General features: G+C 32.3%; 1 protein-coding gene across 1 annotated transcript in view; it reads right to left on the reverse strand.

The window, feature by feature from the left end:
- The window catches only part of COL3A1 (collagen type III alpha 1 chain), a 63214-nt gene that overhangs the window by 7753 nt on the left and 30703 nt on the right, over positions 1–24758 (reverse strand). Inside the window, exons 13-44 of the mRNA XM_074215520.1 lie at positions 24544–24597; positions 24041–24085; positions 22740–22793; positions 22043–22141; positions 20754–20798; positions 20531–20629; positions 19518–19571; positions 19297–19404; positions 18323–18376; positions 16861–16959; positions 15303–15356; positions 14918–15016; positions 14781–14834; positions 14600–14653; positions 12751–12804; positions 12212–12265; positions 11618–11662; positions 10995–11093; positions 10801–10908; positions 10424–10477; positions 9297–9350; positions 9161–9214; positions 8044–8097; positions 6971–7078; positions 6741–6794; positions 6016–6069; positions 5605–5766; positions 5007–5114; positions 4243–4350; positions 3463–3516; positions 1432–1539; positions 420–473 (exon numbers count right to left, since the gene is read on the reverse strand). Coding sequence (XP_074071621.1) covers positions 420–473; positions 1432–1539; positions 3463–3516; positions 4243–4350; positions 5007–5114; positions 5605–5766; positions 6016–6069; positions 6741–6794; positions 6971–7078; positions 8044–8097; positions 9161–9214; positions 9297–9350; positions 10424–10477; positions 10801–10908; positions 10995–11093; positions 11618–11662; positions 12212–12265; positions 12751–12804; positions 14600–14653; positions 14781–14834; positions 14918–15016; positions 15303–15356; positions 16861–16959; positions 18323–18376; positions 19297–19404; positions 19518–19571; positions 20531–20629; positions 20754–20798; positions 22043–22141; positions 22740–22793; positions 24041–24085; positions 24544–24597 — 2358 coding nt within the window. The remainder of the gene's footprint in view (positions 1–419; positions 474–1431; positions 1540–3462; positions 3517–4242; positions 4351–5006; positions 5115–5604; positions 5767–6015; positions 6070–6740; positions 6795–6970; positions 7079–8043; positions 8098–9160; positions 9215–9296; positions 9351–10423; positions 10478–10800; positions 10909–10994; positions 11094–11617; positions 11663–12211; positions 12266–12750; positions 12805–14599; positions 14654–14780; positions 14835–14917; positions 15017–15302; positions 15357–16860; positions 16960–18322; positions 18377–19296; positions 19405–19517; positions 19572–20530; positions 20630–20753; positions 20799–22042; positions 22142–22739; positions 22794–24040; positions 24086–24543; positions 24598–24758) is intronic.

The raw sequence follows: 24758 nt of genomic DNA on the forward strand, positions 1-24758 counted from the left end.
TCATAAAAGAAAATTTAGTTATATTTTGCATTATTCCAATCAAAACTTATTTTTATTCATTTCTCTCATTTGCCGTATCTCCATTAGAATATTTTAATGGGCACTTGACAAAATTAATATCCACTATATGCAAGCTCTACTTTAGAAGGTAGATTTCTTAGGGCAGGAAGTTTTCTTCACTTAGTGGTGGCAGTGGGGTGGTTAATATCCTCAGGATCCAATACATAGCATTTCTTTCATAAAGGTCTGTATAATTGCAATCAGCTGAACTGGTCATTACTTATGTTGTTTTTTAATTCATTCAACATTGGAAATTCTTTTGTGCATTTTACCATACCTGTCTTGTAGCAATTTTCAATTCCCTAACCATGTCAGATAATAGAGTTTTTGTTGTTTCCACATGTGAAGATATCACTTACCGGAGCACCACGAGCACCAGCAGGACCTGGAGGACCAGTAGGACCAGCAGGACCCTAAATAGAACAGAGAAGATAGTAGCTCATATCAAGATGTTTTAAATGCTGAGAAGGAAAATTCTCATTTTAGTGTTTTCACATGTGTTTGAAGAAACTTCCTTTTAAAAACATCTTAAACTACTTCTAAAATAAACAGTTGTAGTTCTTTTTCTACTTCAACATGGGCTCACTATCAGTAATCAAAATTCCATTTTTAATTCCTAGATGACACCAATATATCCTGATCAATGAGTCAGAAAGACCTCAAGTTAAGTCCTATCCCTTCAGTAATAGAGACAACTCTCTAACAGTTGAGTTCCTGATAGGTGTTCCTGGATGGATCTTCCATACCAGGTAATGACTGAAACACACAAAATGATAGTTGTAGAGGTGAAAAAAATTACTAATGGGATGATTTTTAGCTTTGACAAATCTTTTTTTATAAGTTTCAAACATCTATTTGAAATGGTGATTTATTATTAGTTGACAGAGTCTTGGACAGAGTCAGTCAAATCTTTATTCTGACATTAGTTTTGGGAACATGAGAAAGTCACTTAAAATATTTGAACTGTTTCCTCATCTATAAAATGAGGAAAATAAAAAAAATAATACTCATAGAACCTACTTCCCCATAGAGTACACATTAAACTAGGCTTGCAAAAAACAAAACAAAACAACTGCCTACAACTTTTTTAATCCTACTTGTAATTTTCTAGAAATATAATTTTTCTATTCCTTGATATCAATATTATATGATTTTGCATTTTTACAATAATTTCTCATGGACTTGTCAGAAATTTCTGAATTCAAGTGATAATTTCTCTATGATAAAAGTGAGATTTTAAATTTTAAAAAGATACATCCTTTGCTCAATAAGTGAAGAAATTTAAGAATCTGAGATCCTCCCATTCACTGATATATATATCATAAGGGAAATTCATAGAAACAAAATATAATTGATCTTGGTTGAACTTACAGATTCTCCTCTATCTCCACTCTTTCCAGCTGGACCAGTAGGGCCAGGAGGGCCAGGATGTCCAGGAGATCCAGGAGATCCAGGAGGACCACCTTCACCACGGTCACCCTGTAAATAAATTTACAAAGTCTGAAGTAAATATAATGTAGCAGGCATTGAATTAACCTCTCAAATCCCTTCAGCAATCAAACATGTATTTGTTTAATATCTACCATATGTCAGACATTTGGCTAGATATTGAAAGTGCAAGTTCAAAGAATGAAAGAATCTCTACTCATAATGAATATTCATTATAAGGAGGGGAATATCAAGTATATATATATATATATATATATATATATATATATATATGTGTACACTAAAAATATAAAGTGAATGAATACAATTATATACCCAGTAATTTAAATATTTAAATATCAGTTAGTCTGTGACAGAGGGAATCACCAGTTGGGGGAATCCAGACAAGTCAAACAGAGCAGTTTATATTTTATTTTTAGAGGTAATAGGAAGCCGCTGGAATTGGTTGAATAGAAGAGTGGTATGCCCAGATTTCCACTTAATGAAATTTACTTTGTTAAGACTGTTTAGGGTGGATTAAAATGATGAAACTTGGAGGTAAAAAGAACAATTAAAAGACTTTTGCAATAGTCTAGGCAAGAGGTGATGAGATCCTAAATTAAGGTGATAGTTCCAGGAATGTAAAAAAACAAAGTCTGGATGTAAGACATGTTAAAGTTAGAAAGAGCAAGATTTGACAACTGATTTTATAAATGGGGTAAAGGAGATGAAGAATTCCAGGAACATCCTGAAAGTATAAATCTAAGAAAGTAGGAGAGTGATGCCATTGACTGAAATGAAAATGTTTGGGAGCCATGGGGATCTGAGGGAAAATAATTAGCTCCATTTTTGACTGTTGACAGTGGAGTTTGACATCCATTTGGAATGTCTAATAGGAAATTGATGTTGTGGTACTAAAGCGCAAGGAAGAGAGATTAAGGTTGAAATGGAATGGAAATAGGGATCTGGTGGTATTTTCATAGAAATGATAAACTCATGGAAACCAGGTTGGTTACTGAAAGAGTATAAAGTGAGGAGAGAACCCAAGATACAATCTTGAGAGCTACTTTCAGATAGTAATTATGATGTGGAGGGTAAGTCATTAATAAGATTGAGAAGTAGTCAAAGAGGTGGAATTTGCACCTGAAGAGAGCAATGTTCCAAAAATCTATAGGAGAGAGAATGCAGGAGGAGAGATGGATGGTTCAAGAGTATCCATTGGAGTAGATTGGTGGAGAAGGATTAGAAATGAGAAAAAAAAAGATCATCAGATACAACTTAAGAGATCACAGATAAATTTAGAGAAAGGTGTTTCAATTGAACATCAAAGTCAAAAGCCAAAGTTGTGAAAGATTGAGGGGAAAATGAGGATGAAGGAAGTAGAAGAAAGTAATATTGGCAGCATTTTCAAGAAATTTGGCTAAGAAAAGTGGAATAGATACATATCCCTTTTATTGCAAAATTCATAAATTGGTTATACTGTCTTTATTGATAAAGAAAAAATTCACAGCATTCCAATTGTTATTCAACTACTAACCAGTAGCAAAGAATGATAGTTTGATGGCATGGAACAGCCTAGTGAGGATTTTTGAAAAATGGAGAAATTTGGACATATTTATAGGCTGTAGGGAAGGAATCAGTTAAGATAGTGAAGCTGAGGATTAGAGAGAGAGGAAAGAATGATTGAGGATGAGAAGATGGGAATGGATGGTATCAAGTACATTCTCTGAGACTGGGAAAAAGTGGGGAAATGAGGTCAATGATTTTTGAGATGTAAAGAATGAGCAAAGAGCGTGCTCACATCAAATGACCTCAATTTTTACAGTAAAGGAAAAACTTATTAACCAAAGGTGATGGGAAAGAGGGAGTTGTAGGAGGATTAAGGAAACTAGAGAAGAAAGGGAAGAAAAGCTTATAATACCTTCTGTGGAGAATTAGTCTTATTGAGTATACCAGAGACCCTTCAAATTATACCTTGCCACCAGGAGCACCATCACGGCCTGGCTGCCCATCTGATCCAGGATTTCCCTAATGAGAAAAGACCAAAAGAATTAAAACTACTTGAGCCTATCAGCATATTAACACAGTTGTTACTACAGCTCAAGAGATGAAATCACACAGGCAAGTATTTTCAGCTCTATCCCTATCTCCCCTCTAACATTCATTATCATTATTTGAATGATCCCTTTTTGATTGAATTATCATATCCAAATCAAATTGTAGCTAAAAGATTTCTTTCATTAAAAAAAGAATGGAAAATAGAAAAGAAAAAGAAGATAAGAAACAAAGGAAGGAAGGAAGGAGGGAAGGAAAGTAGGAAGAAAACATGAAGAAAAAGGAAAGAAGGAAAAATTTTTTAAAAATTATCACTTATGTATCTCTTTCCCTTAATCTTAATTCCTCATAACAAAAACTGCTAATTTGTCAACATGTTTATCAAAATATGTAGATATAATGCTAACTTGACTATTTACTGCTGAGGGGAGGAGGGGTGGGAAGGGAGGGTAGAAGGAAATTTTGTAACTTAAAAATATGCATGTGTACATGGATGAAAATAAATTTTAAAAAAGAGAGAAAGAAATGAAGGAAGAGAGGAAAGAAGGAAGGAGAATATAATCATATAACTTTATCTAGAATACTAAAAATCTCAAATGATTTATTTTCATAAAAGCCAAATTGTCTGCTACTGAAGAATCAGGTTGATTGAGTCTAATTTGATTGTACCATGAAAATTCTGACAAAAGATTGACTTACATCTCTACCAGGTTCCCCAGGCATCCCACTTATACCAGGCAGACCTTGTGGACCAGCAGGACCACGTTCTCCATTTTGACCACTGGCTCCAGGTTTGCCATCTTCACCCTATATAATGAGAAATAGCAAACTGATTTTTATTCTATCCTTAACCTGGTCAAAAATGAGGCACTAAAGAGTAATGTTACCCACACACAGGTCCTGTCTTGTTTCATTTTACTTTTTTCCTTTTTTTTTCAGTTGAATTGTGATTCTAGAATTTGTGCAACTATTATACTGCTTAAAGACCAGATGTGACATATCCAAACTCAGTGCATTATGCCTGAGATGTTTTTATAGAAAGAAAAAAATACTAATTTCTGACACACATGAATTAGGAGGCCAAGATCCCATGCAATCCTATAACTCTTCTATGATTGACAGCCACTAGATATTGTCATGCAAATAGATCTGGTAGATAATTGCCGTTTTATAAGGCTCCATGAAATTCACATACAAATATGGATTTCTTTTCTTTTCTTGATATTCTTTACAGTAAGAAAATCTCTAAGTGTGAGTCAATTTCCCTCCTCCCAAATATCCCCCTAAAGGACAAATTGAATTCAATACATTGGGAAAATAAGCTTGTCTATTGTTAAAAATGAAGGGTTATCCTGAATCTAAATATTGTGCTTATCAAAAGTAAATCTACTTTTTAAAAGTGAATGCCATGATATGCTCAAGTTCCTAAGAGACAATTAAGCAACTCATGCATTTCCACTCACTTTGGGTCCTTGCGGGCCAGGTCCTCCCCGACCTCCTGGCGAGCCTGGTGGTCCTGCAAGACCTCGTGCCCCAGTGACACCTGTAAAACCTGATGGACCTGGACTTCCCTATAAAGAAAGAGAATAAAAATATGTAATCTGAATTAATCAATTCACATTTTCTTTATTTAGGTAATCTTGGTCTTTAGTTACAGAGAAGAAGGAAATTCAATACCATAAAAATACCTGGGAAGAAAATGAATTGCCTTAGAGTTAAGTAATAATGTTCTAAAGTAAAAAAAAAAATACTGTGTTTTATAAATTAAGTTTTGAACATCTGAAAATTTGAGGTCACAACTCCTGACAGTATGTAAAACTATGGATCTACTCCCTGAGTAGGTATAAATAAAAAGTTCTAAGAATAGTAGTAGGGAGATGACATTTTAAAATATATAATTGAGGGATACATATGAATATTTGAAATAATCATTAAACTATAATGGAGTTGAAAGGGAAGAAGAATAGGAAAAGATTAAATTGATTAATGATTTTCAAAATGTTGGCTATGTGATTCCCACAATCTCATATAATAAGTAAGTAATAAAATTTAGTTACTGACTGTTGGTCCTGGTAGGCCAGCTGGTCCCTTTTCACCTGGTGGTCCAGCATCACCTTTTGGACCAGGACTTCCTGGATTACCGGGAGCACCACTATTACCAGCTGGTCCAGGAGGTCCATCTTTGCCTGGTGCACCATTGTTGCCAGGAGGACCTGGGTTACCCTTTGGAGAAAAGTTAAATATACAGACTTATAATTGAGAATTACCCAATAAAGAAGCACAATCCTGATCGCTTCCCCTCCATAATACTGTAAAAGTTAAAGATATAGACCATGATAATAAAAAAAATCACAACCAAAAAACAAAACCTATTTTTGTGCTTCCTTGTTTATGAGGAATTAGGTCACTAGGTCAGTATTAGTGTTATTCCTACCCAAATAAGTGGCATGAAAATATCTAAATATAACTTACATTATTTCCAGGAGGACCAGGAAGACCACGAGCTCCAGGAAAACCAGCACCACCCTGTGAAATTATAATCATTTTGATCACTCTTGAAATTCTGTTACTAGTAAGTAAAAATACCAAAAAACAAAACAAAACAAAGTTTCTAGCGTATATGGTACATATGAGTGGAATCCTGATAATGGGATCTTATTTCTTAGACAATGAAATTTTTCAGAATATATTCAGGTCACTTAGTCACTTGAAATATTATTAATTTTGCTGAAACATTTTTTGTCATTTTACAAAGCATATGCTAACCATCCTTGGAGAGATAATTTTTCACTTTTCACCTATATCTTTCCAGGACTAATGGGAATAATCAGATGATTTTGTGCAGGCATAGGATTCATAAAGTAGTTATTTTAAGTACTTAGAATACAGTCATCAGAATACATTTTCCTCCATAAAATCTGGTGGAGCAAATAGGGATCAGTTTATATTACTTCTAATTTAAAGACATAAAAATTGAGTGATCAAATACTTTGCCATCATATAAATGGCAAAGGCAGAGAAATGATCTAATTCTTTAACTCTCATTGCTACTGGCTACAAAACAATCATAGCTAACTAAAGATGCCATGCAATCTTATTTAGCTTTTACATTTGTTTCTGTGCTAATCAGTGCTAATCAATGAATTGTGATGGAATTTACATAAAATAGAAATAGAATAAAAGTGAAAATCACTCACAGGACTACCAGGATTTCCACGATCACCTTTGACTCCCTGAGGACCTGGTGGACCCTAAATGGAATGAAAAACATCTTTAAGCCTTGTCTTCAATTCTACTATAGTGTGAAAAAAGTAATGTTTGAGAAACATCTAAAATCTGTTTATAATTTCATAGTAAAAATCATAAATATTTATTGACGTGCATTCTTTGGTTTAGAAGACCATGGAAAGGAAGAAGAAACACTTACAGCTGGGCCAGGGCCTCCTTGGGGTCCTGCTACACCTGGAGGACCTCCTTCACCTTTTTCTCCTGGAGCACCTCTCTCTCCTTTACCACCAGGTTCACCATTTTGTCCCTACATCAAAAACAGCAAGTTATAAATTCACATGTCAAAATTCACGTTTGGATTAAATTATCCTAATTCCAAAAGTCCATATACTCAGTGAAGCAGGAAGGAAAATCTTCCTGTTGGACCATGTCAGGATAAAAAAAAAACAAACTACAAAGAAAACTACATTTCTATGACAAGAGATAACAAAATAGAAACAAACTGGACCACTAATTTTATAGTATAAAACAAACCCTCCATAGAATAGTGGGAATGAAAAAACTAGCTACACAATTTTCAAAAAAATGAGATGCATTAATATATATATACTATAAAATGATATGGTGTAGGGGTATTTTAATATTATACATTTTTGACCTTATATTTTAAAACATTTATTCAGCTATATAATGTCATGTTTTTTAAGGGTTTCACTTATATCTTCCTGGGGCTATTTTCACAATTATTTTGTGAAGTAAGTGGGGTAATTATTAGTATTCCCATCATATAGATAAAGTTGTCATAGAACAATTTGGTAACATGAAAAACTAGCTATTGTCAGTGTTAAAATCATGGAGTTCTAAGTACCATAGACATCATTCAATCTAACTCTTTCATTTTATAGTCATGGCAATAGAGAAGATTTAAATAACTTTCAAATTCCTGCATCTAGTAAATAGAATTCAACCCCTCACTGCTAATCCAGGACTAAAATCTCTCAGAAAATGTTAGTCATGTAGAAGAGATTTAGTATATGTATATGTATATGTATATGTATATGTATATGTATATGTATATGTATATGTATATGTATATGTATATGTATATGTATATGTGTATGTGTATATGTATGTGTATGTTGTGTTATGTGTATGTGTATGCGTATGCATGTGCATGTGCATGTGTATGTGTATGTGCATGTGCATGTGCATGTGTATGTGTATGTATATATGTATATATATATGTATATATATATATGTATTCACACTTACAGGAGCACCAGGGAAGCCAGCAGGTCCAGGGGGTCCATGTTCACCTCTTTCACCCTACAACATAAAATATAATTGCTAAATACAACAAATATATTCCATTCATAGTAGACTTAATTTTATTCTTCAGATAGGATCTTTTATTTCTTCAGACAAAAATTGTAGTACAGAATAAGCAAGGCTTTTATTTCATAGGAAAAGTTCTGTCTTTGACACTCAGGTATGACTTTACTCATCTAAATAAACATTTTGAGGGGAATTAACTTTCTTATTTCATCTCATTTCTCATCCTATTTCATGAATTAACTCTAATTTTGGCTTTTGGCATTTTCAGGTTTTAATGTCTTTTTATTGATATAATTTCCACTAACTTGTGATTTAGATTATAATTGAATATTGTATAGCTGAACTAATTGAGAATACTAATTATAGAATCAAATAATTTAAAACTAGAGGACATTAGAGAGAATACAGTTTATGCAAACAAAGAAACACACTATGCTAAATCGGTTTGAGGAAATTCTCATTTGTAGCATTTAAATTACTATTTGAAAGATATGGCATTTAGCAAAGGATATTGTCCCTATCTTTTTTGATCTAATTTGTTTGCTTCCTAAAATTGCATTTAAGATCATTTCCTTATTTAGAGGAAAAGGGGTAAAAATTCTAAAAGTCTATTATTAGATACAATAATTTTATATCTTTCTTGCATTCTTAGAAATAAGTAGTTCCCAAACACTTTTATAAAAAGGGATCTGGATATATATTAAGGAAAAATAAGACTTTTCTCTAAATATGAGTTTCTAGGTGGAACTAATATCATTGTACCTAAAAAAATATATTATATCAATTCCATTCTCCTTCCAAGCTCTTCAAAAACATATGGTAATAGAATTAGAAGATCATTACTGTATCTGAAAAAAATTCCAAATGAATGCTTAGGAAACTGCCATCTTGGAAAATGGCAGTTATTATGTTATTCCACTCTATAGAAATGGAAAATTGAAATCTGCATTAACTGCTATTTTTCTTTCCTGATTTCCTTATGACCTAATTTTCTGAACTGTAAACACAGGTACAAACATAAAGAGTTTATCAATCAATATTTAGTAGAACTTACAGGGCCACCACGAGGACCAGCAAGACCTGGAGGCCCAGCTGGACCACTTTCACCCTGAAAACAAAAGAGAACCATTATTATCTGTGATTTCAGTGTAAAATATTAGAATTTACTTTTTTTTAAAACTGTTTGTTACCTTATCTCCAGGTTGACCAGCTGGACCAGGTGGTCCAATGGGACCTGTTGGACCCTGACCAGAAAAAAAAGGAAAAAATTTCAATATTGACCTTAAAAAGAAGACAAAAACTGATATAAATTTTATATTTATTTGACCTTGGCTTACTATAGGCTTATTTAACTTATTTGAACCAATGAGGGGCATGAAGTATATAACAATAATTATAACTATAGAAAATATTACATGCTATAATATTGACCTTAAAAGAAGACAAAAACTGATATAAATTTTATATTTATTTGACCTTGGCTTACTATAGGCTTATTTAACTTATTTGAACCAGTGAGGGGCATGAAGAATATAATAATAATTATAACTATAGAAAATATTACATACTGTAATTAGTGAATGATCACTGTAAAATATGTTTTGTGCATCTGCTCAATTTTTTTCCTTTTTTGAAAGAAAAATATACAGATGCTCAGGGCCTATTCCATCTAGTAAAAAAATACATCATTATAAATTTCCAGAGTATACTCATTTAAAATTTTTATAATTTTAATCTTTTTAATAATTTACACTTTAAAATTGAAAAACATTGTCTTTGTCAATATTTAGAAATATTCATAAGTAAATGCTTATATTTTTGCAGTTTAAACAACTTCTATAATGTAGCCTAATTCCCACGATTATTACCAAAATTTCTCCAAAAGCTAAATTAGCTATTGTAAAATAATTAAATTTAAAAATTTACAGATAAAGTTTCCCCTGTAATATCAGGATTTTAAATATAACTTTCTTTAAATGATCAAGATTTTTATCTTAAATTTTAATATTCACTGAAAGAAATCCTTAAATTGACATTTTTAACTTGATCATATTTTGGTCATGTCCTGCACATGAGAGAGTACATAAGGGGATCCAATATAGCCTATGTGTAAAGACAGTAATTAATTTGATTTTCTTGACTATTATTTAGATTTATAAAAGAGGAATGTATGGGTGTCCCCTGATTAATTTTTTAATGTTTTAATATTATGATATTTTGAATAAAGAATAAAATTCTCATGCGGGCATTTCAGTAGTACATATTGATAAAATCTATCTCACTTCCATCGAACCTGGATCAAATATTTAATACTCACTCTTAAACCATCTTTCCCAGCAGGTCCTTCGCCACCTTTGCTACCTGGTTCACCCTGTCAGACATGAGGCCCAAAGAATTATTACACATAAATTCAAAATGATAATCCAATTGCAATAGCAAGTTGATACATTTCAACATATCTTATATTTTGGCCCAATTTTTTTCCTCTATTAATTTTCCAAGATGTTTTCTGGTATTGTAATTGGTCAAGCAGGCAAGTAAAATTACAATTTAACAAGATATACACAAATATGTATATGTGTATATATATATATATATATATATTATGCATATATGTGTGTGTGGTATGTTGATGCTTTCCTTTTTCCCAAGAATGTTCTTTTAATAAATGAATAAAAGAAAAGAAGTGGATACCTTCTCACCCTTGAGACCTGGAAGTCCAACACCTCCTCTTTCTCCAGGCATACCTTGTAGACCAGGTGGACCTGAGTTGCCAGGAGGACCAGGTGGACCAGCAGGACCCTAAGGACAAAACCACAAATCAATTAAATAGTGTACAGCATATTTATTGGAATATTGTTAGGAAACTATGAAAGTTGGATTCTTACTTTTCCACCATCAGGACCAGGGGGACCAGCAACACCTTTTGGTCCTGGGTTTCCTGGTGATCCAGGAGCACCACGTTCACCAGGTGGACCAGCATCACCCTATAATGAGATGATTTGGGTAATTTTAAAGCTAAAAGTTGTTCACCAATAATTATAATGACCTAGAGGACAAAGAAGGGTAACACAAACGATTTCTTTAAAGAGGAAAAATTGCATTAAAATAGCATGTCTTCTAGTTTTTACAATCTTAATGATCAAGACCAATTCTGTTTACTCTTCTGTTAATTTGTGCAACTATATAGAAATTGAACATATTAGATAGCCCAAAAATTTAAAATAAGGAATAGAACCCAAGAAGCTGATTCCAAGATATGGGGACTAACAAGTTTTATAATATTTTTTAGGGGGTGGGGAAATCTGGAAATTTATTTTTCCCTGCTAAACAAAATTACTTTTATAGGGCTGTGCTTATATTACTTAAAAGTATGAACTTTAAGGAATTCATTTGTCATGTTGCTATCAATGCTTTCCAGAAAACTAGCTGATTTCTATTCATGTTCCTGAAAACAAATTTTTACCACACAATTCGAGTTGACTTATCTTTAATAAGTTAAAATATTTACCTTGCCTCCTGGGATTCCAGGTGCACCAGCTTCACCTTTTGGACCCTATAGAAAAAGAAATCAGTGTTAACCTTTGTATTCAAGAACAGGTTAACCAATATAGTTCTTAATAATGCAAATATTGAGGGAGTTAATAAGCATCTACCATATAGATTACAGCAGACTCTGAATTTGTGTGAGTATGACTTCTGCTCCATGAGATATCAGAATTATTGCTTAATGAGTTGTGTTATAAAGGTCTTCTACTATATAAAGGTAAAATATATACATACATATATACATATATATATATATTGCAAATGAGATGAATAGGAATAATACATTTTACTAAAAATCTGACTGTAGGAATTTACTTTTTCTTTATTTTCATATATCCTTTTTTCAGTCAAATTCTTAATTCCTTCCATTTAGAAATGGTTCCCATTTAATTTAAACTACTGATTTTTCATCTTTTGTTATAAGAAATATTCAACATTGAATTAAAAAATTCAAAATTAAATATAATTTATGGCATGAAAAAACATGTACAATTGAAGAACCAATGAAACAATTTTCTTTTGCTCATTGTTTTTAGAAAAAGGAAATGCCACTTACAGGGTCACCAGGTTTTCCATTTTCTCCAGGAGGGCCATTGGTCCCAGGCAAGCCCTAAAAATGATAGTTAAGATAATTCTTTACATTTATATTGTTAATAATTGTCCTAGATTTACAAAATATTTTTCAAATATGAAAATTTACTGAAACCTACTCAATAAAATAATGATAATTATCTTATTTTCAGAAAAGAAATATGTGCCAGAGATATTGGCAAATAGAAATTAAGATATTTCTTGATCTAACAAATAAGTCAATTATTTTGCTAATTCAAAAATTAAAACATTGAAATCATTATTATTGTTTATGTTATTTATAGAAAATATATTTACTTATAATGTATTTCCATATAAAATACATGTGAATATTTTCTCTAATATTGATAATCTATTGTTTTATCATATATAATCATAGTAAAACAATTAATAGTATAATCCATTTCTAATGCACTCAAGTAATGCAGCATAAAAGAAATAATGCATAGAAGAGATGGTCTCTTAGTAAAGGATCTCAACAGACAATAAGTTAAAGGGACATACCTGGAATCCCTGTTGTCCAGCTGCTCCAGGTTCTCCTCTTTCACCAGGTGGGCCCTGTGAAGAAAAAAATTAGTTCCCAAATGAATTTTCTAATCTTTAGTTTTCTTTGATGATATAACATCATCAACACAAAAGTGGGCTTTCCTTTAAAGAAAGAATATTCAAATTGTAACATTTTTTTCACAATTCAACTTTTAAAGAACAATGAATCAATCAACTGTGTGATTTTCAAATCTACCACCTCAGAGATACTAAATCATACATCTAGTATTTGACAGAATGAAGACTTTTCCTCCTCAAAGTCACAACCTAAATATTATCATTATTCTCTTTGCTCAGTTACATGTAAGATGATTTTCAATATCATTCCCTAATTAATTCATTTAACATGCTAAGGAGAAGTGCATAATTTCATGATATTTTAGCTATCTAGCATATGGAATCTAATTGTCTCAATCAATAGAATACAATCTTCTGGAAGGCAGAGATGATGCTTTTTGCTCTTCTTTGCATCCCAGTTGTTAGCATCCTGACTGACATTTAATAAATGCCTGTCTTTGTTATTTGGGACCATGATCATTTAATTCCATTAACTGGTTTATTCTGTCAAAAATAGAAAGAGAGAGAGAGAGAGAGAGAGAGAGAGAGAGAGAGAGAGAGAGAGAGAGAGAGAGAGAGAGAGAGAGAGAGAGAGAGAGAAGAAGAAAGAAAGAAAGAAAGAAAGAAAGAAAGAAAGAAAGAAAGAAAGAAAGAAAGAAAGAAAAGATTTTAAAGCCTAATCTAGATGTCAGCTATTGTGATTCAGTTGTACTGTAGTTAGTCAGTAAGCATTGAGAGTACTATGCTATAGTGTACTGGGTGATACAAAGATGAATGGTGAGATTTCCATCTTTCTAACTTTGCCTTGTCCTTTCCCTTTTTCCTCTTGCCCTAAAGTAGGACTTGACTAGAGTTTTAGGAAAACTCTAAAACCTGTTTTAAAAAAGGAAATTATTGGTATAGATGCTTTTAATGTAACTTTTTCATAAACCAACTTTTCTTTCTAGGTATCCCAAGGTATCCTAATGTGAGGAATGAAAAGCAGGAGGTACAGATGTTAACAAATAATGGAAATTTATCGAATATTTTCTATGCAAATCTACTGATACTTGAATATAAAAGTAAAGACTGTAATTAAGACATTTTCTTTAATTTAAGAATTCTCTAACATTTAGTATGTGGAGCTAGTCATACTATATTCATTTATATTCAATTAAATGGCTACATCTATTTGCCAGTTACCACCAAAGGGGAGACCATAATATATCCTATTTAGTTTGCTCATTTTACATTTGGAGAGGCAGCATGGAATAGTGACTAGAGGTATGGTCTGAGAATCATGATGGTCTAGAATCAAGACCTGCCTCCTATACATACTAGTTACATGATTAGGAAACTATCATTTCATTTTCAAGTGGTCTCAGCAATTCATTAAGCATATAAATGCCAGACAATATGCATCAGTGGAAGGGGATTTGGATAAATAATTTCTCCCCCTAATTAAAGCATAAGCCCAAACTCTCTGTCTCTCTGTCTATATATTTAATATGTACATAATAGATATATCGAGATATGCATGTTATCAAGTGTGAGAATTTACATCAGTTATTCAACTTCATCAATGAAATTGAAATTCTATTAATGAAGTTTATTCAGTATATAAGTTCCAAAATTATTTTTCTTAACTATAGTAAAGTGTTAGAATTTAAATGATTCTCAGATTTTCTTTTCACAAGAGAATAATGATGGACCTATCAAGTTACATCAAACAAATTTTCCTTCTTCTTTGTAGTTATATAAATAAACTTACAGCAGATCCTGGAGGACCTGGAGGTCCAGCTTCACCATTCTTTCCAGCAATACCCTATGGAATAAAAGAGATGATTAGCATGGTAGATGTAACTAGTAGAAGTGGTTAGAGAGCAAAAAAAAATAGTATATGATCACACACATACACACATATATAATTAAATATGATAAATGCAACATACTTGGGGACCGGGACCTCCAGGACCACCTCGTTCTCCATTCTTTCCAGGTGCACCCTAAAGAAGAAGAAGAGCTCAGGTTTTATTACTTAACTGCATTCAATTCCTTGAGAAAAGTGCCCATCATATATTTGACTCACATCATTGCCTTTAGGACCAGGGAAACCCATGACTCCAGGCTGACCTCTGGGACCTGAAGGGCCTGGGGGACCAGGTCTGCCAGATTCTCCTTGATTGCCCTGATGAGAAAAATTAAAAGGTGAACAACTGGAGAACAAAGTAAAAACATGGGGGGGGGTGCAATAGAGCAATTAAGTGTTTAATTGATTGAGCAACATTTTCAGGTTTCTATTTCTTTGATCACAGTGATGATTTACATATCAATAGTTATTGTTCTAAACTAAGTATCAGTCAGTCCAACAAATAAATGCACACTGCTGCTCTCTAATGTATATGTATTCACATATAGTCAGAATATATTTCAGGCACTATGGGTATAGAATAAGATTTATGAAATATACATACTGGAGGGCCTGGTTTGCCATCAGAGCCTGGACCTCCTGGACTTCCTGGTAAACCCTGAATTTGATGAAATCAGTAAATTACATAAATGTCAATTAATAATTTCTAAAGTACAGCATTCAGATATATACACTTATGTTAATTATGATAATCTATTTATAATTAATTCAATAACCTAACATATATGTTTTATGTTTGCATTGATGACAGTCAGAACTATACATAATTATGTTGATCACATATTCTTAGAAAGACTTATTAGAAACAACCTTAGACGTCATATAATTTAACCCCAAAAACCTTTTTGGCGAAGTCTAGATTGATTTCATTTAAATTTTTCTAAAATGATATGGAATGGTTCTGCTTTTACAGATTCCCAGGGAAAAATACTTAATTCCTCTTTATTCAAGTTTGAGCTTGAAGATTAGACTCACTACCCATATTCGACATTTCTTTTCTTTTTTTTTTCAATACTAGAAAACTAAGATCGATATTTTAGGTAAGGAGCAATGTAGCTATTGGCTTACTTTCAGTTGTCACAATAGGACAACCCTTGGGGAAACTAATGCCTTTTATTGTCTATCAAATATAACATAGTTTTAAAAAAGAAAAGATCTTAAAAATTCAGTGTAATTGTAATAAGTCTGATGAAAAACCTTTCATTGATCTTCTGTATTTGAAAGAATTGTGATAAGCATTACCACAAAGTATACTTATTGTTGTGGTGCTTTGAACTTTCTAAAGTACCTTTAAAAAACTGATTATTTCCAAAAGGAATATATTGAGAAAAACCTATAAAAACTTATATGAATTGATTCATAATAAAAAGTGACAAACTAAGAGAATAATTTATCCAATAATAAAAACCTAAGAAAAAAAATTTAGTGACTTGAGATCTCTGAGAAATACAATAACCTACCAAGGTTCAATAGGACTGATGGGGAACAATGCCACCCATCTCCTGAGAGAGAAGTGATTTATTTAAAATATAAAATAAGACATACATTTTTGAAGACAAACAATGTGGGAATCTGTTTGTTCTTGGCTAAGTTCAGTTGTAATCACTTTTTCTTTTAAATTGAGGATAGGGAAAGAAGATAAATGCTTGTTAATTGAAAAAATAAAATACAATTAAAATTTTATCCTCTTATATCACTGTTATAATAAACCTGATAATTAGTCCAATAAGAGGAATCTGAGACAGTATTTGAATAACTTTCCTAAGATAACATAGCTAGTTTCATAAACAGAAATCCTAGCTATAGACTCTTGCCTTGCATTTTATTACAGAGGAATTGATGATAAAAACACAATTATACCTGAATTGTCGAAATGAACACAGGAACAAGTGAATTGTACTGCCCATAGAACTGATTGAACCTCCAAAATTCAGAGCTTGTATTAATTTAGAAGTAATAAATCTGGTAATTCTTATTTAGAATTTTAGCTTTAAAATTTCCATCTGTCTTGGACCTTAAGAAAATCCTAATGCAGTTGAATATTTTAGTTTTCTACAAACATCTTTATTAGATCCACATTCAAATATAATTTTGCACCCTACCCTTTGTCCTGGATTTCCGGGATTTCCATCGCGTCCAGGTTCACCATTGAGTCCTCTGGGGCCTGCAGGACCTGGACCTCCACGTTCACCAGCAGGGCCCTTTTTGGTTAAATAGCATGAAGTTAAGATGAGTAAATAAAATAAAAAATCAATATTAACTCCCAAATCATCACTATTTGAAATAAAATAGAGTTGAACTTTATTTTGCTTTTAAGCTATATATAAGTTCATGTAGTTGCTGTACAGGAATTTGTTACAATTATATATTAACTTTCATTGCAAAATTGGCAATATTATTCTATAGAAATGATTCACATTTACTAGGTTAGTGAATCTTATTTAAAGAACATAAAGGCCTACATCATTAGTCTGAACAACAAAGCAACTACATATCAATTTAAAAAGAAGATTTCCCAGTTTAGCCAATGACAGTCATTTAAAACATCTAATGCAACAGTCCAGTTGGATCTGAATACTTTGTGGAAGCTTTTCGTAATGGGATCAACCCTGTTTTTCTAAGAAAAATTATGATCTAATAAATTATTCATTTTCTTTCTGAGGACAGACAATGAGATATTACACAGTTTCTTTCTCCAGTGCCTAGTATAAAGAGATGTGAATAACAAGGAACAAGTGCTGAAGCAAAAGAACTTCAGAGATGCTGAGGAGGTAGAAATGATGAAACTTAATAATTTATTGAATTGGGAAGAGGTAGAGTCAAGAGTTGAAGACAGTTTGGGTAAATGGAGCCATTAGAAGTATGGTAGCCTACAGTAGAAGACTTTTTATTCTATTATAACTGACTTCCTCATTAATTAGGAAAATATGGTTTAGGCATAAGAGTTTTTTTGAATAATCTTGCACTTGGTGTTATCACTATTAAATCAGTGGATTGAAAGATCTGAGAATTCTTTTCCTTTCCTTTCTCTCTTTCTTTTTCCTTTTTTCTCCCTCCTTCCCTCCCTCTTTCTTTCTCCCTCCTTCCTTCTCTCCTTCCCTCCCTCCATCTTCCATCCTTCCTTCCTTCCTTCCTTCCTTCCTTCCTTCCTTCCTTCCTTCCTTCCTTCCTTCCTTCCTTCCTTCCTTCTTTTTCTTTCTTTCTTCTTTCAGTTTTGAATATTTTGTCAGTCTCATTCTTTCATCTTAGCATGATTCCCTAGCAATGGATCAATTCACAAAATCATTTCCCTGAAACTTACTAGATAGAGAGTTTCCTGATTCTATAAGGTAAACTATATATCAGGGTTTCTTACATGGGGTCCAAGAAAATTATTTTTAAAGAACAGTTTTATAACATTATTTCAATATAATTGTCTTTTTCAGTACTATGTATTTATGCATATAAAAACATTATTCTGAGAAATTTCATAGACTGACAAGGAGTCCATGAAAGACATATATACACATAAAGATATAACCACACACCTACACACACACACACACACACACAAAACCTACCTACCTTTTCACCTGGAGCACCAGGACTTCCTGCAGCACCTCGGAATCCAGGGGGTCCCTGAAAGGGTAGTAAAGTAAAATATTTCATATGAAAGGGAAAATTACACAAAATATTAGAACCAGAAATGCAGCCAAAAAATCTAAGCCATAAATAAATGTTTGACATTTACTTATAGTACATATGTATAAATGACAATATTATAGAAAGGCAGTAACCCTGAGAATTCTCTAATCAGATTATACCACCAATGGCATGTATTATTTTCTTATCAGAGCAATATATCATTGAAAAACAGGGGATGATGCTTCATTTTGTAGGTTTCAAAACTAAAATTCCATACTTAGATTATTAAGATATCAAGATGTGCATTGAGAGGGCAAACAGGTGAGGCAGAACTGAATATCACCTCAGATAGGGAAGGACATACACCTAGCACATATACTAAGGTGTATGGGTTCAACCCTTCACAATCAGAGATGAGGCTCAACTCTGCCTAACCTGCCATGCCCTCCCTACATATAACTGTAAGACATAATTTTGGTGCCTAATTTTGGTCTTAAACAGTCTATCTCCTCTTCAACAGGGACTCAAAATGTTTGGCTATTTTTACAGTATACTCTCAGAAGAAAAAATTGCTTGCTCCATTTAATATAAAAATTCATCTTCACCTACTTAATCTATTCCTCTGCCTGTAAAGTGGCAGAGAAATCATTTAACCTAATTAAATACTAAGTCAGTACCTCTGTAAGATTTCTTCTTTAAGAGGAAAAAATATGAATTAATGGCATGCCAGGTCATATGTTTGTCAATCAACTCTTTATTATTTTGTATTTTCACCTTTGTATTGTACTTCAAAGCAGTGTTTAAGGTCGAATTCTCAGCTCAGGAAAATCAAGCATTCACTGATGAATTAAGATCAACAATTTCATAATAGTGAATGTAATCAATTTTGGAAATGATTACATGCTGAAACCTACCCTTTCTCCTTGAGTTCCTGGGATTCCATTTGCCCCTGGTTCTCCTGGATTACCATTTTTGCCATCTTCACCTTTAGGCCCTGGTTGACCTGGAATACCAGCTTCACCCTAAAAGAAGATACAAGAATAAGAGAAAATGGCCAAACCTCATACTACTAGTCAGTTTTTATAACATGTTATGTCTTTAAAAGAAACCCACTTTTGTTGAGGGAGATACGTACCCGTTCACCTCTTGGACCTGGCTCTCCCTTGCCACCATTTTTACCAGGTTCACCCTACAACAAGAAGACAAACAAAACTAATTAAAGACCTTGAGAATTAGTAAAGGTATACCATAATTTGAAAATTTGTTTTTGACACTTCTTTATTTTGTGATTTCTTCCTCCTCAGCTAGAACATCTAGAATAAGGACAGAGAAACACATTCATCAATACTACTGGAAGTTTTCTACTATAAGTTTAGCTTTCCATAAGCAAAATGATGCAATATACTGACTTTTGTTTTTATTTTTTATACTTTTGTGTCTTTAAAAAAATGCTTAAAATCTCAGTTTTTCAAAAATATAAATGAAATTATGGTATCTTAGTGTGATAGAGAGAGAGAGAGATGACCTTAGAATTGGGAAGATGGTCATTCAGGTCCTACCTCTAACACAAAATCACTGTGTCACCCTCAGTAAATCACTTTAAGCTCTCACCACTTTAAACAGCTCTTCAATATTATAAGTTAAAGAGAAGCAGTCAATCTCTCACCCAGAGAATTTCTTTTAACAATGTAATCACAGGTCTCAATAAATGAAATCATGAACTTTCATCATTTTTACTTAGATCAGTTACAGTCTTTTAAAACAGAAAAAAAATGAGCAAAGCCAACAAGAGTTTATTTGGAAATATAAAAATTTGAAATGATGAGTGCAAACCAGAGCTTGTGAGAAGTAAGAATGATTTGGAGTAGTTAAGTGGTATAATGGATGGAGCACTGGGCCTAGAATCAGGAAGATCTGAGTTTTCTGGATTCAGTCACTTACTAGCTGTGTGACCTTGGGCAAATTACTTAAGTCCTATTTCCCTCAGTTCTGCTTTTGTAAATTGGGGACACTGGAGAAGAAAATGACAACTCTTTAACAAAGTATTTGTTAAGAAAACTTCATGGAAAAGTCCATGGGGTCATAAAACAATAAACAAAACTAAAAAACTAATTTTAAAAACTAAAAAAAGATTTTAGGCAAACTTACCGCAGGACCTCTTTGTCCAGGAGTGCCGGGTGTACCTGCAGCTCCTGGGAGACCACGGGCCCCACTTATCCCAGGAGCTCCAGGCATGCCACTAGGACCCTGTATATGATCAAAGAAAACCAACATTAGTCAATTAGGATATCTTTTTTGCTTAATACCTAACAATTCCCACCATCAACATAACTGTCCTTAAGCAAAAATAGATAATTGGGAAAAGACTTACCATTTCACCTTTACCACCAGGGCTGCCATTATTTCCAGGAGGGCCCTGACAAAAAAGAAAGGAACAAAAGAAAGAAAGGAAAAAAGAATAACAAAAATAATTAATGATAAAGAACACTTTTCTACAGAAACTATTTAAAAATGCTTTTATCTATTAAAATATTTTTTAAAAGAAATACATAGATTTAATTCCCACTTCTTGAGATAATTTTAAATCATCAATTATTGTACCATCAGCAAATACTAATGTGGATCAGAGGCAAGAAGAATCTTCTGAATATATTGGGGGAAAATAGATTTTGCCCTTTTAGAGACTACAGGTAGGTTAGTGTGCTAGGCCTATGATTTTGTTTGTGTTTTTAGGATAGTGAATCCTGATGAGAAAACACCTTCTTCATGTGGATAAGCAGCTCATATTGAGTCTCAGAGAGCTATCTGGGGTATTTAGAGATTAAGTAATTTTCTCATGATCACATGTGTAATCATTGACAAGTTTTCAACCCAAGTCTTTTGACCCCAAGGTTGTCCCCTCTCATTTGCAATATATTCCCTTTACATTTTCTAAATTACCAAATTCTTAAACATCATATAACGATTTACTCTGAATCATCTTGGGTAATCTAGTTATTTTTTATAGATTTCCAAATTCACCTGATAATTATTAACTTTTCACTTCACCATTAGTTGTATAAATCAGTGATGTCAAACTCAAGTTAAAATAGGGGTCATTCAGTCTCATATAAGGATCCCTACAAGCTACATATTAATTTAGAAAACAACATGTAAACATTAGCTATATTTTATTGCACTTTTGTTTATTGATTTAAACATTTCTGAATTATATTTTAACCTGGTTTGGGTTGTACATGAGTGTTGGGAGTGCTTCATACTGAGAGTCTGTGTTTGACACCAAATCTTGTAATTCATGGGTTTCTTATCAATTAATAAATTAAAATACCATTAGTTTTTTTTTATCAGCAATCATATATATTTTTCCATGATAAGTATTATTATTAGATATATAGTATAGAAATATTTGAGCTAAAATTTTTATTTATCAAATCTTCTAAGAGGAGTCCCATGTTTGCTATAATCTTAAAGTAGCTTACAATAATATAATAGAAATACATAATGTATGTGGAGCTTTGTATATGTAGTATACATATATATGCAGTTTTATGATTTCCATGAAAATGGTTGTTTTTAACTTCTTAAAATTTTGCAATGTATGCTTTCTTGTGCTATGATAAAAAATATATTCAAACATTGACTGAATTCTATGGTACTTACTGGAGGACCTTGAGCACCAGCATGACCTTGAGGCCCAGGTTCTCCTCTTTGTCCAGGGGAGCCATTTGAACCAGGGGAGCCTGCAGGCCCATTTTCTCCCTAAGAAGAAAAGCATTCCCAATGAAGAAAAGCATTCCCAGTGTCATTAACCAGGTCCAATGGTCATTTCTGAATAATTTAATAAAATACAAAATACAAGTGTTTCTCTCTTTAAATGGTATGGCATCAATTTATAGGTTAGTAAGATCATGCAATGTTAAAGTTGCAAACATTTTTGGAGACTATCTAGATCAAATCTTTATTTTACTCATTTTACACAATTCCATTGAATTCACAGTAGATCTTTTGCTCATGATATGAATAAGGTAACAACATAGAAAATAGATTTCCAATTGGGTTTAGGAAACAGAGAAGTGATAGTGTCATGAAGGAAGAATTAAGGAAAGCTTGAAAAGTTCTTCTTAGCATTATAATATCAACCAAGATATTTAGTAAAACCTCAAATAACACCTTTACTATGTAAATATTCTGAAGCTCCCCTATTTGTTATCTAATTGTTAAACATAATAGATACTGAATATGATAAAATTTCATGCAATTTTTAAATCTCCAATTAAAGAAAGCTATCTTCTTTAAAGAATTCTCCTGGCTCCCCTCAAGAAATTCATTATTTGCTTCTTTAGAAATATCAAAGTACCTTAGCACCAGGAGAACCAGGAAATCCTGCAGTTCCAGGGGGACCAGGAGGGCCCTGAAATGCAAAAATGGGCTTTGATGAGAGATGCAACACAACCAAGCTAGTAATAACTTTTTTCAACACTTTAAAAATATTGTTATAACTATAATCAAAAATATAAAATACATTCTAGAAAATGTATCCAGTAAAATGATATATTAGGATCATGTGATTTTGGTATTCATAATGGTGTATTAAATATTTCCTCATTAAATATTATATGACTTTAATTCAGAAGAAGGATATAAACATTAGAATATGACAAATTGTCTCTTCCATTCTAAGTCTTGGGTCTAGCAAGACCCCCACTCTTTAGATAAGTTTAATTAGATATCATTAGAAATGAACACATATTAGTTTCAAAGTAAACAGATTATACATAATCCTTCTCCCTTAATTTAACTCACTCATATAGCATTAAAATATCATTGTGCTTAAAAGTCTCCAAGAAATTGAAATTGTTGTGATATATGTGACAGAGAAAATCACATTGACTTTGTCTTTCATTTTCTATAAAATACAGAATGCTTGACAAAGCATTCAATAACATGTTTGAAAATGTGTTGTTAGTTTATGGATAAATGTTGACTTTAGTATATTAGCCATAATTAATATATAGAATTGTATTTTTTTTCAGAGAACTGTACATTTGATCTTAATTACTAGACTGATTTTCCTAGGTTGGCAGTGTGGACATTATTCTCCCCATTTTCTAAATCATAGACTCACAAAAGAATCTGAGACAAAGATAAGGTAATTCATTTGTTCCAGGCCATAGAAATAGTAAGTGAAAGACTGGCTTTGGATGCCTGTCTTATGCCTCCAAATCTAATCAAAGACTTCTTTACAAAAAAAAATTATAGTGACATTGTTGAAAATGAAATGGATGCCATTGATTACTAGCTAGATTTAGAATCATTTCTGATTCCTTAGATCAATTGCTAATTCCTAGCATTTGTTTTAAAAGCAGAAAATGTTTACTATCAGAGGTTCTATTTTATTTTATTTTATTTCATTTTAATCCTTGAATTTTTATTTTTTTTAAGTATTATGCTCTACTTACTCTAGGGCCATTTAATCACCCTTCTATTAGGCCTTAGCCCATTAAAAAACAGAAGTTAGTAAATTGATCTTCAGAAGGACTGTTGGAAATTTAGAAATTTCACCTCTCCTTCTGTTTGAGTTGAGATATTGTTACCCAAAATGTTTAAGACTGAAAGCAAAGGGAAAAAGCAATATTTAATATAAAGATTACTTCTTACCGGCTGACCAGATGCCCCAGGAGCTCCATCATTACCTCGTGACCCCTAAAAAAAAGGATAAAATTTGTCTCAAAACATGGCCTTAAAATAAAAAGAAAAATAGAATCAAACCTGGTCATAAGTAAAAATTATATATCTCATCAATTTAAATGTATATGGTAAAATTACTAATACATGTTGCTCTTCAAAATGAATTTCCAAGTCCCAAATGTCACAGTACATTTTTATCAGACTATCAATTTTAGACTAGAACCATTTATAAAATCAATATATTATAGAAAATATTTATTCTAAAAATAGATACTAATGATGTAGTATTCTCTGATACATTATTCTAATTATACTTTCAACAAACATCTTTATAAAGTTTTTTTCTGTAGGATCATATTTTTCCATAGAATCACATTTTCCCATTGATTTTTATAAGAAATATAGCCAAAGTAAGATGGGAATGGTTTAGGTCCATTGAATTTCAGAAAGCACAAACAAGTCTTAGTACTTACTGCACTTCCAGGAAGTCCAGGTCGCCCTCTTTCTCCTGGAAGACCTCTTGGACCCTAGGGAAAAATATAATAATTGCCTTTTTTAGCAAAATAAAGCTTATGACATAAACTTTTTCAAAATTATTTACTTGCAGTAAGCATATATATATATATATATATATATATATATATATATATACACACATAAAGAAATTGTTTTGCATGAATTGTAACTA

The sequence above is a fragment of the Macrotis lagotis genome, chromosome 1 (assembly GCF_037893015.1).
Source record: "Macrotis lagotis isolate mMagLag1 chromosome 1, bilby.v1.9.chrom.fasta, whole genome shotgun sequence".
NCBI lineage: Eukaryota > Metazoa > Chordata > Mammalia > Peramelemorphia > Peramelidae > Macrotis > Macrotis lagotis.